Source organism: Haliotis asinina, chromosome 2, assembly GCF_037392515.1.
Source record: "Haliotis asinina isolate JCU_RB_2024 chromosome 2, JCU_Hal_asi_v2, whole genome shotgun sequence".
In the NCBI taxonomy this organism is placed as follows: Eukaryota; Metazoa; Mollusca; class Gastropoda; order Lepetellida; family Haliotidae; genus Haliotis; species Haliotis asinina.
In genome coordinates this window covers 62,834,667-62,850,752 of record NC_090281.1, presented here as the reverse complement: position 1 = coordinate 62,850,752, position 16,086 = coordinate 62,834,667, and the positions used below count along the sequence as shown (strand labels likewise).

Below are 16,086 nucleotides of genomic sequence, written 5' to 3'. Positions count from 1 at the left end.
CTAGCATTATCGTCCATAGATACTGGCCGACTGGCGTGGGTGTGGTTATCAAAATGCGGGACAACAGCAGCCTCCAGTACTTCCTGGTGGTATCTCTGACCATTGAGTGTCCCTTGAATGGTGATAAGATTCAGCTTACAGTCACAGGAGATACATCCCCACACCATTACAGAGCCACAGACAAAGGGTTCAGCTGCATGGATCATCCGCAGTTGACAAGCTTCATTACTCCTTCTCCAAACTCAAGCATCAGTAACACGAAGAAGACAACGGCTTTCATCGGACCAATGGATCCAGCGTCGTGTCCTCAGATTGTGGTTTTGCCGATGATTACAACACGCCAAACGTTGAGCCTTGTCAGTGAGTAAGGGACATCTGATTGGACCACGTGCACAGGGTCCAACGGACCTGAACCTCCTTCGGATCGTGCTTGTTGAGAGACGACTCTGTTCTCTGAGATCTTTGACATCGGTCATGGGCCTGCGTCTCACTAAGCAAACTAGGGCAGTCATCACGGAGAGCCGTCTTTCTCGGCCTTCCTGATCGTGGACGTTCCTTGATGTAACCAGTGGCCGCATGTTTCCTTACAAGGCAACTAATGACAGTGTGATTGATATTCAATCTGGACCCATTGCTGAGACAGGACAAACCAGCTTCATGCATACCAATAATCTGCCATCTGATATTTTCAGGAAGCCTAAGCCTCGACACGTCCAAAGAAAGTTCAATGCAATGAGAATTTCACCTTTTCATACCCCTCAGTCGCTTGTACCATGACAGAACTTTAGCATGAAAAGCATGCATTTGGGTCAGCACGTGAATTTCATGCTAACTGTATGTGTATTTAGGTGTAACTGGTTGACTTCACTGTTTTTGTTACAATCGACAATTATTTTTTGGTTGTGCTTAATCAATGCTCATGTGTATATTTGTTGATATCACGCCATCCTGCAATCGATAACAGAAGATTACACCTTTATTCTGATTATATAAAACATGTTAGTACATACACAGTTGTATTTTGTGCCATTGAAGACATGTTGTTTTACAATATGATTCATTTGAATAAAACATGACTGGCAGACTGAGTTTGGTTTTACGCCTTTAGCAATATTTCAGCAACATCACGGCGGGGGAACACCAGAAATGGGCTTTACACATTCTACCCATGTGGGGATTCGAACCTGGGTCTTGAGCGAGACGAGCGAACGATTTAACCACCTTGCTACCCGACCGTCCCGACTGAAATATGACAAAGGAATATATGAATCAAATACTGAAGTGAGCGACTAGTTTTGCCGCATATATTTTGTCTTACTGGGTTTTGGTGGTATCCAAAACTATGTCAGAAAATATAACATTTTTGATTAAATGTCATTTTTTATACTTACCTGGTAGAAAGCCAACAATGCCCACGTGAGTGGCGCTTACTCAATTTCTCTCATAACACAGTCTACAAAAAGTAGAGACGCGAGGTCAACATACGGGCGGTAGGTCACCCAGGTCACGAGATGACCTGGACACGTCATTCCCTTACCCAGCGAGGCAGACAACAAAACCCTCAGGAGGGGAGGCTGGGCGGGAACTCCCGACTGTTGGCTTTCTACCAGGTAAGTATAAAAAATGACATTTAATCAAAAATGTTATATTTTTTACATACTTATCAGGTAAGAAAGCCAACAATGCCCAGAATGGCACAGAGGCGGAGGGCTGAGAGCGTGGACGCGAGACCTCTCCCGTGCGTCTCTACGTAAAGAGGAACCAAGAAACCCTGAGGAGAGCGATCCACCGGCATCCGCCTCCGCACTATAGGGCGGGTAGGACACCAACCGCTGTCCGGACATCTCCGATAAGGAGGAGGGATCGGCCGACAACCCCGGAAGGGAAACCCAACACGAGAAAAGACAGCTCAACACTGAAGGAGTGGAGAGAAGCAACAGAAAAGTTTATTTGAGGCAAAAAGGGTGTGTAGCTGAGGTCCCCAGCTTGGCACCATACGAGAGGCGGGGGAGTGTAGGCCACCTAAAGAGGAGCAGCCCCGCGCCGAATTAAAGGGTAAGGACCCCCCGTTCTTTGCTGGGCAAAGACCTGGGGTCCTAGCCTTGAAATGCCCGCCAGATCCTCGTTGGAGAGGGTTCGTAAATAGTGGTTGGCGAACACCAAGCCAGACTTCCAGAAGCAGCCCGCCATGATGTCCGCCACCGCAATGTTGCGGTGATAAGCCATGGTGGCCGAGACGGCCCTGATCTCGTGTGGGTTGGTTCGAGTCGGAAGAGGTCTGTCCTGGCCTTTGTAGGCCTCTATGATGGCCGACCGAAGGTATACCCCAAGAGCTCTCCGATCAATCTCCCTTTTGCTCCTCTGGGAGTGAGGGAGGAAGAGCCTCCGCCGCCCCTGCCTAAGGGAGCGGGTACGGTCGGTATACACTCGGAGAGCCCTGACAGGGCAGAGAGAGAGTGCTCCCTCCTCCGTCGGGTCTACCAACGGCCCTAAGAAAGGGATGTGGAAGGTACGTCCCAGTTCGTCTGCCTGTTGGTTCTTGCAAACGAAGTCGGGGGCGAGGCCCAAGGACGCAGATCCTCCATCCGTGGCCTCAAATCTCAGGAGATCCGCCTGAAGAGCGTGAAGCTCCGATATTCGGGCCGCCGAGGCCATGGCCACTAGAAAGGTGGTCTTCACCGTGACGCGGAGGAGGGGAGCCTCTTCCAGAGGCTCATAAAAATCTGACTTGAGGTGGTCAAGGACCACTGCCAGATCCCACTCAGGAGCCCTCGGCTTGCGCCGACCCTCCGCCTGTCGGAAAGACTTGATGAGCTCCCTCAGTACAGAAATGTCCAGTCCCGGCGACCTCTTCCTTATAACGGACATGATGGCCGCCAGATTGGTGTTAATGGAGGAGGCCTTCAGCCCTCGAACGTTGCGCAAGTGAACCAGATAATCAGCTATCTGGGGAAGAGTGGCAGAACCGGACTCCACGCCGTTGTCTTCACAGAAGGAGGAAAAGGAACCCCACTGGAAGTCGTAGAGCTTCTGCGTGGTTTTCCTCTGTGAGGAAGCCAAGGCCGAGGCTACTCGCTTGGAATATCCACTGTTCCTGAGCCCTCTTTGAATACAAGCCAAACGTGCAGATCGAATACCTGAGGGTTTTCGTGAACACGGCCGCTTGGCTTGCTTATGAGAAGGTCCCTCCGGTGAGGGATCTGAACGGGATCCTGCAGACAGAGTCTGCGAAGGGGAACGAACCAGGGCCGGGCAGGCCACATGGGAGCCACCAGAAGCAGTCTGATGGACTTGGTGGTCTGAAGCTTGGCCACTACCTGTGCTAGAACCGCTGGGGGAGGGAAGGCATAAGCGTCCATCCCTTCCCACTCTAACGACAGTGCATCGACGGCCCAGGCCGCTGGGTCCGGCACGGGGGATACATAGATCGGGAGCTGGCAGTTCAGCCTGGTGGGAAACAGATCCAACATGGGCCTGCCGAACTGGAGACAGAGGGACTGAAACGTCCGCGGGTTCAGTTGCCACTCTGTCGAAGGAGGCGCGTCCGGCCGGGAGAGAACATCTGCCAGGACGTTCTTGGCTCCTGGAATGTGAAGTGCACGGATGCTCAGGCAGAGCCTGTCTACCAGTTCGAACAGGCGGAGGGTCAGGTCTAGGAGAGGAGTGGCTCTGGTGGAGCCTTGACGGTTGATCGTCCAGGCTGCGACTGAGCTGTCCGTGTGGACCAGTAAGGTCTGGTGCCTGAGGGGAACGGACCAATGGAGGATGGCAAGTCGTACGGCGTCCAACTCCAGCACATTGATGTGCCGGTCCTGCTGGGCTGCCGACCAGGTACCTGCCGTCTGGTCCGACCCCAAGTGAGCGCCCCATCCTTGGGTGGAGGCGTCCACGAAAAGGGGACTGGTCGGGAGAGGTGTCCTTAGGGGAACTCCTTTGAGGACGTTGTCGTCCACTTGCCACCAGGTGAGGAAGTGTCTGAGGTGAGGTGGGAGACTTATTGGGTGAAGACAGTGGGTCTCCCTGACGTGCTCGTTGAGGAACACCTGAAGAGGTCGGAGCATCAGCCTCCCCCTTATGGTTAGGTCCTGGGCTGACGTCAGGAGGCCCAATATCTGCTGCCACTGCCTGAGGGACAGGGGCTCTGATAGTGCCCGAGTCATCAGGGGCACTAGCCTGGTCATCCGCTCCTTGGGTACAAAAGCCTTGAAGGCTACTGTATCCAGTATGGCACCTAGGTATTGGAGAGAGGTGGTTGGTACCAGGTCCGACTTCTCCAGGTTCACTAGCCACCCTAGGCGTCGAAGGAGGTGGATGACGAGGTCCCGTTGCGCCTCGAGAATGGAGGGCGAAGGGTTGTGAGCGAACCCATCGTCCAGGTACATAAGGAATTGGACCTGGAGTTCATGGAGGAACTGGACGATGGTTTGGGTCACACGAGTGAACAGCCATGGGGCAGAGGAAATCCCGAACGGGAGGACATTCCACTGAAAGTGCCTGCCCCCAGGACGAAACGGAGGTACCTGCGATCCGCCAAGTGAATGGGGATGTGCAGGTACGCATCCTGGAGGTCGAGGGACACCATGTAGTCCGAGGGCTCCAGTAACCGCATGGCTGATGGAACAGTCAAGAGTCGAAAATATGGCGGCTGTTCGAGGTAGGAGGAGTTGAACTCCTTCAAGTCGTGAATCAGCCGCCATTTCCCCGAGTTGCGTTTGGGCCTGACAAAAACGGGGGAATAGAACCCGGGAGTCAGATCCTGGAGGGGGATTTCCTGAACTGCCCCCTTGGAGACTAGAGACTCCACCTGCTCTAAGGTGAGTTGGAACCTGACCGAGTCCATCGGACGTTCCACCAGAGAGCAGGTTAGAGGGGGCGGAGAGGAGATCGGGATGCGGAAGCCACGCTCCAGGATCCGACACACGAATGGGTCTAGTCCTAACTGACGCCAGTTTGGGACAAAGAGGCTCAAGCGGCCGCCAACGGGTCCGTCGAATGGAGGAATGATAGGTGGCGGAAGGATTGGCGGGCACCAAGAGTCACTTCTTCTTGGACGTCCACTTGCCCTTGTTCCGCTTCCGCGGAGTGCCCTTGCTGGGGGTTTGGAATCCCTGGTTAGCCTGGCTGGGCTGGTTGGACTGGTTCGTGGGCCCTCGGCCACGACCTCCGAACCGAAAGTCCACCTTCCCTGTCCGCTTCCTAGGAGTGGATTGGTCTCCTGGAGGACCTCCCTGACGCTTGGGGGGGGTGGAGCCTGCTGAGGGTCCGCCACCCGTCATGATCTGATTGGTTAGGTCCTGCTGCTGGATCTCATGGCGAGTGCGGAGAGCTTCTGGGATTCTGAGCTTCCGCGAACAAGGTGTCTGCCGACACTGAGGCGTGACGGAGGGAGATTAGTGCGCCCCAGGAAGCCTTCCCGCCTGAGGTTGGTAATGGCAGCTGAAATCCTAGCAGCCGACAGGGTGACTTGTGCCACTCCGCCAGCTACCGCTCCAAATGCCCTATACAGAGGTTCCTCACCCTGTTCCATCCCTGCCTCCTTGGCGAAAGTGGCCATAGCTTGGCAGGCGTGAGAAACATAGTTGCTCAGCCCCACAATGGATCTGGCCTCCTTGTCCAAATGGATAAGGTGATTGTCCGACACCTTGTGGGGTACCCCAGCAGAAGCAACACGAGAGATATCGGGATCCAAGGAGGGAGGATCTAAAGGAATGGGCGAGTTCGCCACTGGAAGCCTGATTCTCTGTTTGTCTGAGAGGAGGAGCTGAGGGGTAAGACGACCTGGTCCGGCGGTGGCAACAGCCTCCTTCAGTTCCTTAGCGGCTGCTTCAAGGAAGCGGTGCGGAGGGAGGACTTTCCGAGGGGAGAGAACACAGTCGCCTCTCGCCCTAGAAGCGGCAGAAGGTTGATCGTCCACCTCCGCCAACACCACACCGGTGTATTCCGCAATTGCCTCCAGTCTAGACGCAGAGTCAGAGACTGGAGGGTTAGGCTCTGGGAGGACAGGGTCGCTGTCATCCCCCACCTCCTCCGGGAGGATAGGAATAAGTGGAGGGTCTCTTGTGTTAATGAACTCCCTAGAGGGGGAGGACCTGGGAGAAGGAGAGCGCCTCGGGGAGTGAACAGGCGTCCGCCTCCGGAGGCGGAGCGGAGAGGAGGGTTCCGCAGAATGAGCCGATGTGGGCGGACCAAGGCGTTGATCAAGAATGGACTCCACTAACCCTTTAACGGAAAGGAGAAGCCTCTCTGAGCGAACCTGCTCCCTGTTACGAGACTTCTTCGCTTTTTTCTCCTTCCTTCTCTTCTTCTCCTTCCTCCCCTCCGGTGATACGGCTACGTCCTCCCTCAGGAGGGGCCGAGAGGGAGAGACGGAACGGGAGCGAGTATCGCTCCCCTCTGGCATAGTCCTGATGGGGTCCGACTCCATTCCTGACTGAGAGTCGAACTCCTCCGCCTCCTCGTGAATAACTAACTCCTCTGATGCGGAGGGAGAAGGAGGGCGGATGGGAGAGCGAGGCACCGATCGTCTAGATGACGCCGAAGACACTGGCGAACCTGCGGAAGGCGCTGCCTTCTTCCGATGAGACTCCCTCTCGCTCTTCCTAAGTACTGCCAGGTACTGACGAAAGTCCCGCTCAGAGAGGACCTCACACTCTGCACAAGTGTTATCCGCAGCGCAGGGACTCTTGCAAAGCCTACACAATGTGTGAGGATCCCACTTAGCCGACTTCCTAGTGCCGCACTGAGTGCAGAAGGAGGCGAATACCATGGTGGAACGCACGACAGGGTACGCTGCCGAGGGGTGACGGCAGAGTAAACTCCTATCCGAGGAGGATAGGCACGTCACAAGCGAAAGGTCCGACCAGGCGGAAGGTTCGCCTGTCCTCCGCCTCTCCGTCAAGGCGAAAGGTCCGCCAATGCTCCTCTACACCACACAGGGGTTGAGGGGAACGACAGAAGAATCTCCTAGCGAAGGGTCCGCCTAGGCGGAGGGTCCGCCTGACCTCCGCTACTGCGCACAAAGGCGCAGGTGAACGATAGTTAAGGAACCCCTAACGAAAGGTCCGCTTATCCGCCAATCCGCCTATCCGCCAGCGAGTAACGCGGAAACCCGACAAGGGTCCGAGTGCACGAGCCACACAAGCGTGAACCGAGACACAATCGGGACACCCGTGAAGCACGTGCAAGTGGGACGACGGCCGACGACCCACAAACTGCTGGCAAGAAAGAAAAAATCAGCTAGTCGCAGATAACGAAAAACACCTAAAAGCGACTAGAATGATGATAGTAGAGAGAGAGAGAGAGAGAGAGAGAGAGAAATATAGAAAAATGCAATAAACAAAGCACACACTTAACTAGAATCCAGTAGAGCGGCCAAGCAACACGTCTTGACTCGCTCGTCTCTAGTAAGGGAATGACGTGTCCAGGTCATCTCGTGACCTGGGTGACCTACCGCCCGTATGTTGACCTCGCGTCTCTACTTTTTGTAGACTGTGTTATGAGAGAAATTGAGTAAGCGCCACTCACGTGGGCATTGTTGGCTTTCTTACCTGATAAGTATGTAAAAAATACATGTTTTCAGTGTCTACATTTGGTTAATCGTCAAATTAATCAATTCCGTTCTGTCAGGTAATGAGAGGAAATATATGTCGCCTCTATGAATATGTATATCATATGTTGAATGCTTCAGCATAAAGTTGTAATTAACGTTGTACTGTGCATTCCGACCAGGCCATATCTATTTGGTCCTTGTTCGACACGCAAATGTGACCGATGTCTCTTATTGAATCCGAATACAAACACTGGTGTCAGTGTTACAAAAACACAAGCATTTAATTTGGACTTTTCAAAAAGCAATATAATTAGTGGAGCAGTTCATTGACCGTATTTATTGGTCAACTTACATAAAAATACGGGTTGATAATTTACTCGATCGTACATGCTGTTTTCTTACTTCAGTGCTCAGTGATGTTTCGATCAATATCACATTCAGATATGTAACACATGCACATTGAAATCATTATTCCTAGTCATATGTCAGAATAAGAATACTGTTATGTAAGATATTTAAGTGTGAGTACATTGATTCGGTCTGAATGTTTACGTCAGGGATGAATCAATAATAATGCTGCTGGCCTGCTTGTGAGTATATTAGTCTGTAAACCCGATGGTGACATTAATAGACTGCAGATATAGAACACTCACTGGGATATTTATTATATACACATATCTCGTGGTGTTATCTAAACAGAAGAGAGGGAGTAGTAATGTTTATATTTCTTACATGTCATAGCCGGAAAATGTCACCATGTGAGCGAGTGAATTTAGTTTTACGCTTTGAATGTAGTGTCATGGTGGAGGACATCAGAATGGGGCTTCACATACAACCACGTGAGGAATAGAACCAAGGTCTTCGGCGTGAAGAACGATTTACCCACTAGCCTACTCCACCATACAAGACTGCATAATCTCAGCACTCAACCCTTTTGATATGACACAAGCTACAAGGCTTTGTCCGTACATAAATAGTAGCGAGTCCTTTGTCATCTTTGTGTTTCTTGTTTAACTCCGCACATACCAGTGTTCCAGCCGTCTGTAAATAATGGAGTCTAGTGATCAACGTCACCGATCAGCAAAACAAACATTTTCATCAAGGGAAACTAAACTTTAAAGCGTAAATATATGAAAACATTTATTTCATTGTTAGTTACGAAAGCAAAATATCGTACTACTTTTCGCTATGCTGTAAATCAAAATGATGAATTGGCAATGGCCAGTATATCGACGGCCACCTTCATTCCTAACCTATAAACCATTGGTATGCAAGGCTAAGACGAGACTATAGCGAACCTTTGCTGATGTTATAATGGGTCATAGCACGCTTGTACTAGGTACTTTTAAGTATAGGAGAAAAAACGCCTCCGAAGTTTTTTCTCTTGCTTATAAACCGTCATTTTAAATATTGCGTTATAAGGAATTAGGACCTCACTATACCGCGAACATTCGGAATGACAGCAATGTCGCAACTCTAATGCACAAGTTAGAAAACGCACGGGATTTTCACGCAGTGCACGTGTTTTTTGTGAGTGAGTCAGTTATATACCACGTGGTTACTTGAATCCGCTCATTGCTAACCATGGCAAACCAGAGCGAAGACGAAATGTTTTTAACACAGTCGCAGTTTAAGAAAGATGATGACAATGCTGCTGCTGCTGCTGCTGCTGCTGATGATGATGATGATGATTTTCTGTTCCGTTTCGCGGCACCTTTGACTGAGGAAGATATTGAAAGGAAATTATCTCGATGTGTTCCAAGAACGACAAGGTACAAAAATGATTGGGCGAAAGGAGTATTCAGGCGATGGCAAGAAGAGCGTCGGACGAGGTCAATGGATGCAAACATCGCGCTGTCGTCGTCCGTCTTGACTGAAGACTTGCTGGATATGACTGCTAAAGATATAAATACAGCCCTAAAGTATTTCCTATTCGAGGCGAGGAAAGTGGACGGGACTTGCTACCCAGCTGTTACTGTGTATGGGCTATTCACGGCAATAGCGTCACACTTGAAAGCTAACAAATCTCCTTACAATCTGATGGAAGGCGAAGAGTTCCAGGACAGCAGACAGGCACTGGACGCATGCATGCGTGAGAGGTCCACAGCTGGTCTTGGAGCAGACGTGAGAAAACCTACAGAGGTGATAACTCGAGACGAGGAGAACACTCTGTGGGAGAAGGGGGCTCTTGGAGAAGGCACGCCGCAAAAACTCCTGGACACAGTCCTCTACTTAACTGGTGAGTTGCATTTTGCATTTGATTTCCCTGTCGAAAAGTCGGATATTAGCAATTTTGGCATTTACAATCAAACCTTCACATCGAAAATAAATGTGATTAACTGGAACAAAATGCCCGACTTCACTTTGAGGCAAACCAAACCAAACAAAGTTTGGATGGATATTTTGAATCCCGTGTTAAGACCAAAATAGATAAACATTATATAATTGTGTACGGAATTTTATTTTCCAGGACTTAACTTCGCCTTGAGAGGTGGAAAGGAACATCGGAGTTTAAGACTACACCAACAACCTCAGATTACAGGCCCACATACAGACCAGAACGGCCGCAGGTACCTGCAGTATGTGGAAGACGTCTCTAAGACAAATGCCGGGGGAGTGAAAGACAGGAAACTGCAGAAGAAAAAGGTGCGAGCGTATGAAAATACCAAGAACCCGGAACGATGTTATGTGCGCCTTTTCATGAAGTACAAGTCACTTTGGTATGTATTAGATGTTTTCTGATACATTTCTGATACATGTTATACATTCTTTAGATATACCACTCATTTAATCACATCATGCGGGTGACTTGACCCATACTGCATGTAAATTGTCTTATAATTTTACTCCCTGATGATGATTGCACGCATTGGTTTAGGGGCATATAAATGACAAATGCAAACATTTCATACTTAATTGATTCTATGTCAACACAATTTAACTTTCCAGCCTACCATCTTCAACTCGAGCAAATGCGTTTTACTTCACCCCGATGAAGAAACCTAAGGATGGAAAATGGTACCTAGAGTCGCCCATGGGCCACAACACAATCCAGACAACGGTGAAGAGAATATGTGCTGAAGCCGGAATTGAAGGAAGGAAAACGAACCACTCGCTCAGATGCACTGCTGCTACCCGTCTCTACGAGGCAAACATAAGCGAGCAACAGATTTGTGAACAAACTGGTATGTAACTCAATGAATATCTGCAAAACACGAATGAAACTTGAAGTGACTGGGCCAAATTGCAATTTGGCGATTTTAAATGCTAGAACTTGTGATGTCAACATGTGTTATGGTTAACATGCCAAGATCCGGGTTCGAATCCCAATGATGGCCCCAAGCAAAGCGATTACAATATCATATAAATTGCTTTTCAAACGGTTATGTACAATTTGAAATGACTTATCAAGATGAATTCTTTTATTGTAGGTCACAAAAGCGAGGCAGTGAGGGTTTACAAGAGAACCAGTGATCAACAACAAGCAATGGCGTCAGATGTTCTCTCATGTTCAGCTCCAAAGAAAACTCAGACGTCTGCGACAGTGTCGGTTCCTACTTCAGAGGGAGATTCCGGTACAACACAAACTGTCGCTCACGGAAGTGTTACAATGACGTTCAATTTCAATTAAAACACTGTTATCAGAGTTTTTGTTTTTCCTTTCCTGTGAATGCAGATTTCGGTGGCTGATCGCTCCAAACCGGTACTTTCGGGACGAGGGTTTACTCCTAGTAAAACCTGGGAATAGGTTTTACTTAAATCTAGTTAAACCTATTCCCAGGTTTTACATTGGGAGTAAAACCTCTTACCGGGTATTGGTGCAAGTAGAAAAGATAATGACCATTAAAGGCAGTGATCAGAATTAGGTTTATAAACATGGTTTAAAACCGGGGTTTAACCACAGGCAAACTGTAGCGCAAATGGGTTGCTCAGCGTAGAGAATTTAACCAGTCTTCTTACATGCGAGCAAAGCGAGCAAAGGTTGGCAACGTACTTTCCTCGCTTCAGTTCGAAAAATATTTTTCATGTCAAAATAAAAAATATCGCTACCATCAAAAGTATACACCTATTTCTTCACTTGGTTGTGCTCTCACATTTCCAACCCCATGCTGAACAATTACTCACGTGAAATATTTTTTATTCAACATTTGAAGTGCAACTCGTGGTAAATCAGTCCGTTCTTCGCCTTCACCCCCCTTCCAGCTTCCGGTTCAAAGGAGTGAAGGAACAGGAAGGTATTATTCCACATGGAACACTTAGAGTTATCTCCTCTGCTTCATTCGCAGAGGTATTTCTTTTCAGTTTCACGTGAGTAATCATTAAACATGAGATAGGAAATATGAGAGCACAATCAAGTGAGGAAATGTGTACCTTTGATGGTGGCGATATTTTATTTTGAGATGAAAGCGATCCGATCCGAAGCGAGGAGAGAACGTTGCCAACCTTTCGCTCGCATATAAGAAGACTTGTCATATTCTCTATGCTGCAGAACCCCATTTGCGTCATACGTCAGTGACTATGATGGGGAATAAAATTTAGATCGCTCTTTTAACTTAAATTTACTGAATAATCAGGGAAGTTAAGATTATCTAAAGTTGACCACGGTTTAAATAGGTTAGACCACTCGTACCCTCTGTTTTATGGCTGAAATGATGAGTTAAATCCCCCCGGCGCTACGGGCCTCTGGTGTAAGTGAGCATTTCGGCGGTTAAACACGGGACCCTCCTGGTCTTACCCATACATACTCTTAAGACATTGAATTTGTATACGCCGGATAACCGAAAATAATTATGTTCGTGCCTCTGTAGCCTATTTATGTATCAGCTGAAGCAATAGAAGCTGTTCCGAACAGCAAAATGTGTAGATCAATCATCGCAGCTGTCGTTATTATTGTTGAGAAAGTTTGCTCCGTTTCATTTACACACAAGTGGTGCTGTATTATGCAATGCAAATGTAATGCATGTTTTCACTTGTGTTGGTGACCATGAGTGATTTGACAATAGGAGTATTTTTGCTGACAGTGGGGAGTCGATGTGAGTATAAATACGCTACCTATATAATACACTGCTGGTTTGGGCTCATAAGATCAAGTCAGGTGTACATCAGCATAACAACCCGTCAAGATCCGGGACAGAATAGGTCTTCAGCAACCCGTGCTTGCCACAAAAGGCGACTATGCATGTCGTATGACACGACCAATGGGATTGACTGGTCAGGCACGCTGACTTGATTGACACCTGTCATCGGATGCCCATTGCGCAGATCGATGTTCATGTTGTTGATCACTGGATTAACTGGTCCAGACTCGAATATTTCCAGAGCTCTGTCATATAGCTGGAATATTGATGAATGTGGCGTAAAACCAAACTCACTTACCTATTCATGAGCATAATACAATGTAAGTAGTGGTTTGTTGGTTTGATTTGGCTGTTACATTTACATGCGTCATGGTATGTCTTTGTTTGTGATATAATCCCCCACCACGAGGGTATAGGTTTGAACTCCGTCTGTCCTTTCGAGATGATGGGGAGTGATTTTCCCTAAGACCACTATAGATAGGGAAAGCGAGGCATGTGTTTTCAGGACAGGAATGTCGTCAGGGAGTTAGAAAACAGAAACTTTCTTACAGTTTGTCAGACCCGTGAAGGTCGGGGGTAGACCAGGCCTTCAGCAACACATGCTTGCCATAAAAGCCGACTATGCTTGTCGTAAGAGGCGACTAACGGGATCGGGTGATCAGGCTCGCTGACATATGTCATGAGTTCCCATTTGCGCAGATCGATGCTCATGCTTTTGATCACTGTGCTGTCTGGTCCAGACTCCATTATTTACAGACCGCCGCCATATGACTGGAATATTGCTGAGTGAGGCGTAAAACTAAACTCACTCACTCATTACAGTTTGTTACACAGTTATGGCGACTGCGTCTCTTGACTTAGAGCACGGAATCCCCGGGGAAACGATTCACTTATAGCAGTTAACGTATCGCTGTTTTTGAGAAAAAATGTTGTCAAAATTAGAACAGAATACTGTGGCGGGGCACATTGGTGACCATGTCTTCTTGTTGCTCTTATCATGATAATATAACATGTTATCAGTTTTGTTTAAGCGTACGCGTTGGAAACTTGTTTTACGGATGCACGGAATACGACCATTATTACTTGCGGTGACATATGCTGCGACAATGGTTCCACCAGATACTGCTGCTCAAGGTGGGTGGTAGTTCATTGTTCCTTATACCTCATTACGTCGTGTTGGTCAGGTTGTACACCAGGCTCGGTTGGACTATCTTGGCGAAATGTGTGTCACCTTGACCATACCACAAGGATACTCATGCTATCAATCATTGGTGTACTTCTCCCAGAATTTCCAAAGTAGCCACTTGACATTCAGGCGATGGCTAGTGTGACTTGCAAAATTGTTTTGTTTTGTTTTTCTATCTAATTCAACACTTCAAGGAAAGACAATTACCTTTAAAAATATCAATGAAAGTATCACTAAATCAAACGCTGGATATGAAAAACAGTTTCTGTGCCAACCATTAATGTTTGTTTGTGTAAATTTAATGCGTCATTTTCTGTTCATACCAGTTCTCAAACAATCGTTGGAGTCGTTATTGGAGGGTGTTTACTCGTCGGCTTCATGATAGGCATCCTCACCATCGCCTGTTGGTACTGGCGAAAATCATGTCGGAAATCGAACGGCAATTCCTTGCAAACGAACAGGCGTACAGTTATCACAGGTATTGTAGGATTAGAATGTTGGCAACTCTCACGCAGAAGCGATATTATCATTTTCTAAGGGTTGGCATGGTAGTTGATGATTTTGCATTTCCGAATCTTACAACAAATCGAGACCGACCTGGATTAGATTCTAGACCAAATTCATTCAAGACTCTGTTTGTCTTGAGGCTCCTTTGCAAAACGACACAGCGGAGAAAGATACACTGTACAGAGAATGATGATGAACATTGCTTAATTTAATGCCATAATAAACGCGTCTACTAAAAGACAGTGGTTATTAATATGCTATGATACGTATAACCGGAAATTATCTATGCATTTATTCAGGCACAACTAACGAAGGTTACACTCCACGGGATGACCGCCTACCAAACACAGGAACAATAGGTCCCCCCAGTTACGATGCAATAACTACAGAGGATGTCAGAACTGAATACACGAGAACAGAGGCGCCGTACAATGATACAGAAACACAAGAAACAGGAACAGGTGTAAAAGAAACGGGTACAGGGTTACAACAAACGAGACCAGGACAGGCGAGTACCGAGACACAACAGACGGATATACAGACACAACAGACAGGAACAGAGACAAAACAGACGGATATACAGACACAACAGACAGGAACAGAGACAAAACAGACGGGAAGAGAGACAGAACAGGCAGCAGCAGAAACACAACAGACGGGAACAGAGACGCAACAGACGGGACCGGAGACACAGCATACTGGTACAGAGACAGGATCAGAACAGTTGGGTACAGGGACACCTCAGACGAGAACAGAGCAGGTGGGTACAGGAACACCTCAGTCAGGAAAAGAGCAGATGGGTACAGGAACACCTCAGACGGGAACAGAGCAGATGGATAAAGGGACTCCTCAGTCAGGAACAGAGCAGATGGATACAGGGACACCTCAGTCAGGAACAGAACAGATGGGTACAGGGACACCTGAGACAGGAACAGGGCAGATGGGCACAGGGACACCTCAGACGGGAACAGGGCAGATGGGTAAAGGGACACCTGAGACAGAAACAGGGCATAGGGGTACAAGGACACCTGAGACAGGAACAGAACAGATGGATACAGGGACACCTCAGACAGGAACAGAGCAGATGGATACAGGGACACCTCAGACGGGAACAGAACAGATGGGTACAGGGACACCTCAGACAGGAACAGGGCAGATGAGCACAGGGACACCTCAGACAGGAACAGAGCAGATGGGTACAGGGACACCTCAGTCAGGAACAGAACAGATGGGTACAGGGAGACGTCAGACAGGAACAGAGGCGCCATAGAAGGAAACATAGACGGGAGTAAAAACACAATAGACGGGAACAGGAACAAAGCAAGCAGGAACAGAAACACGACAGACGGGAACAAAAACAACGCAGACGAGAACAGAGACAAAACAGACGGGAACAGGAACGAAGCAGGCGTGAACAGACAAGGTACAGAGACTCGATATGCTTACTGCTTACCAGAAAAAAACAACAACTTTATTTCGTACTCATTATCGACATTATTTAAATCGCATAGCTGGCATAGTGTCTCTCTCGCCGACTGTCGAGTCAAGCATCAAAAAACGTGGTAATGTAACTCGGAACGTCTATCTGTTATCTCAGAGAGGTACCACTCCAAATTAATTCATGCTTAAAATAGTTTGTGATAGAAATAGATTTATTTGATGGAGTTATTGGTTCAAATCATGTTTGTACATAACCAGTCTTTGAGTCAATGACTTCATAAAAATCAGGGTAGCAGTTAACAACGTGGTCATACCATGCGTCACCA

At 48.1% G+C, this 16,086-nt stretch overlaps 2 protein-coding genes and 1 long non-coding RNA gene across 3 annotated transcripts in view; 1 reads left to right on the top strand and 2 right to left on the bottom strand.

Annotated features, from left to right (window-relative positions):
* The window catches only part of LOC137272777 (uncharacterized), a 5,166-nt gene extending 4,084 nt beyond the window's left edge, over window positions 1–1,082 (top strand). Inside the window, exon 4 of the long non-coding RNA XR_010956109.1 lies at window positions 1–1,082. This exon is cut by the window's left edge and continues 1,259 nt beyond it. This is a non-coding gene — a long non-coding RNA (uncharacterized lncRNA).
* Window positions 1,083–2,022: 940 nt separating this feature from the next.
* LOC137271940 (uncharacterized) lies at window positions 2,023–4,382 on the bottom strand. The gene is made up of 2 exons (XM_067804322.1): window positions 3,138–4,382; window positions 2,023–3,045 (listed from the first exon to the last, which is right to left on the bottom strand). The coding sequence occupies exons 1-2, from the start codon at window positions 4,380–4,382 to the stop codon at window positions 2,023–2,025; spliced, it is 2,268 nt and encodes a 755-aa protein (XP_067660423.1).
* Window positions 4,383–14,715: 10,333 nt separating this feature from the next.
* LOC137271939 (uncharacterized) lies at window positions 14,716–15,588 on the bottom strand. The gene has a single exon (XM_067804320.1). It carries the CDS (start codon window positions 15,586–15,588, stop codon window positions 14,716–14,718), a length of 873 nt encoding a protein of 290 aa, XP_067660421.1.
* Window positions 15,589–16,086: the final 498 nt, after the last annotated feature.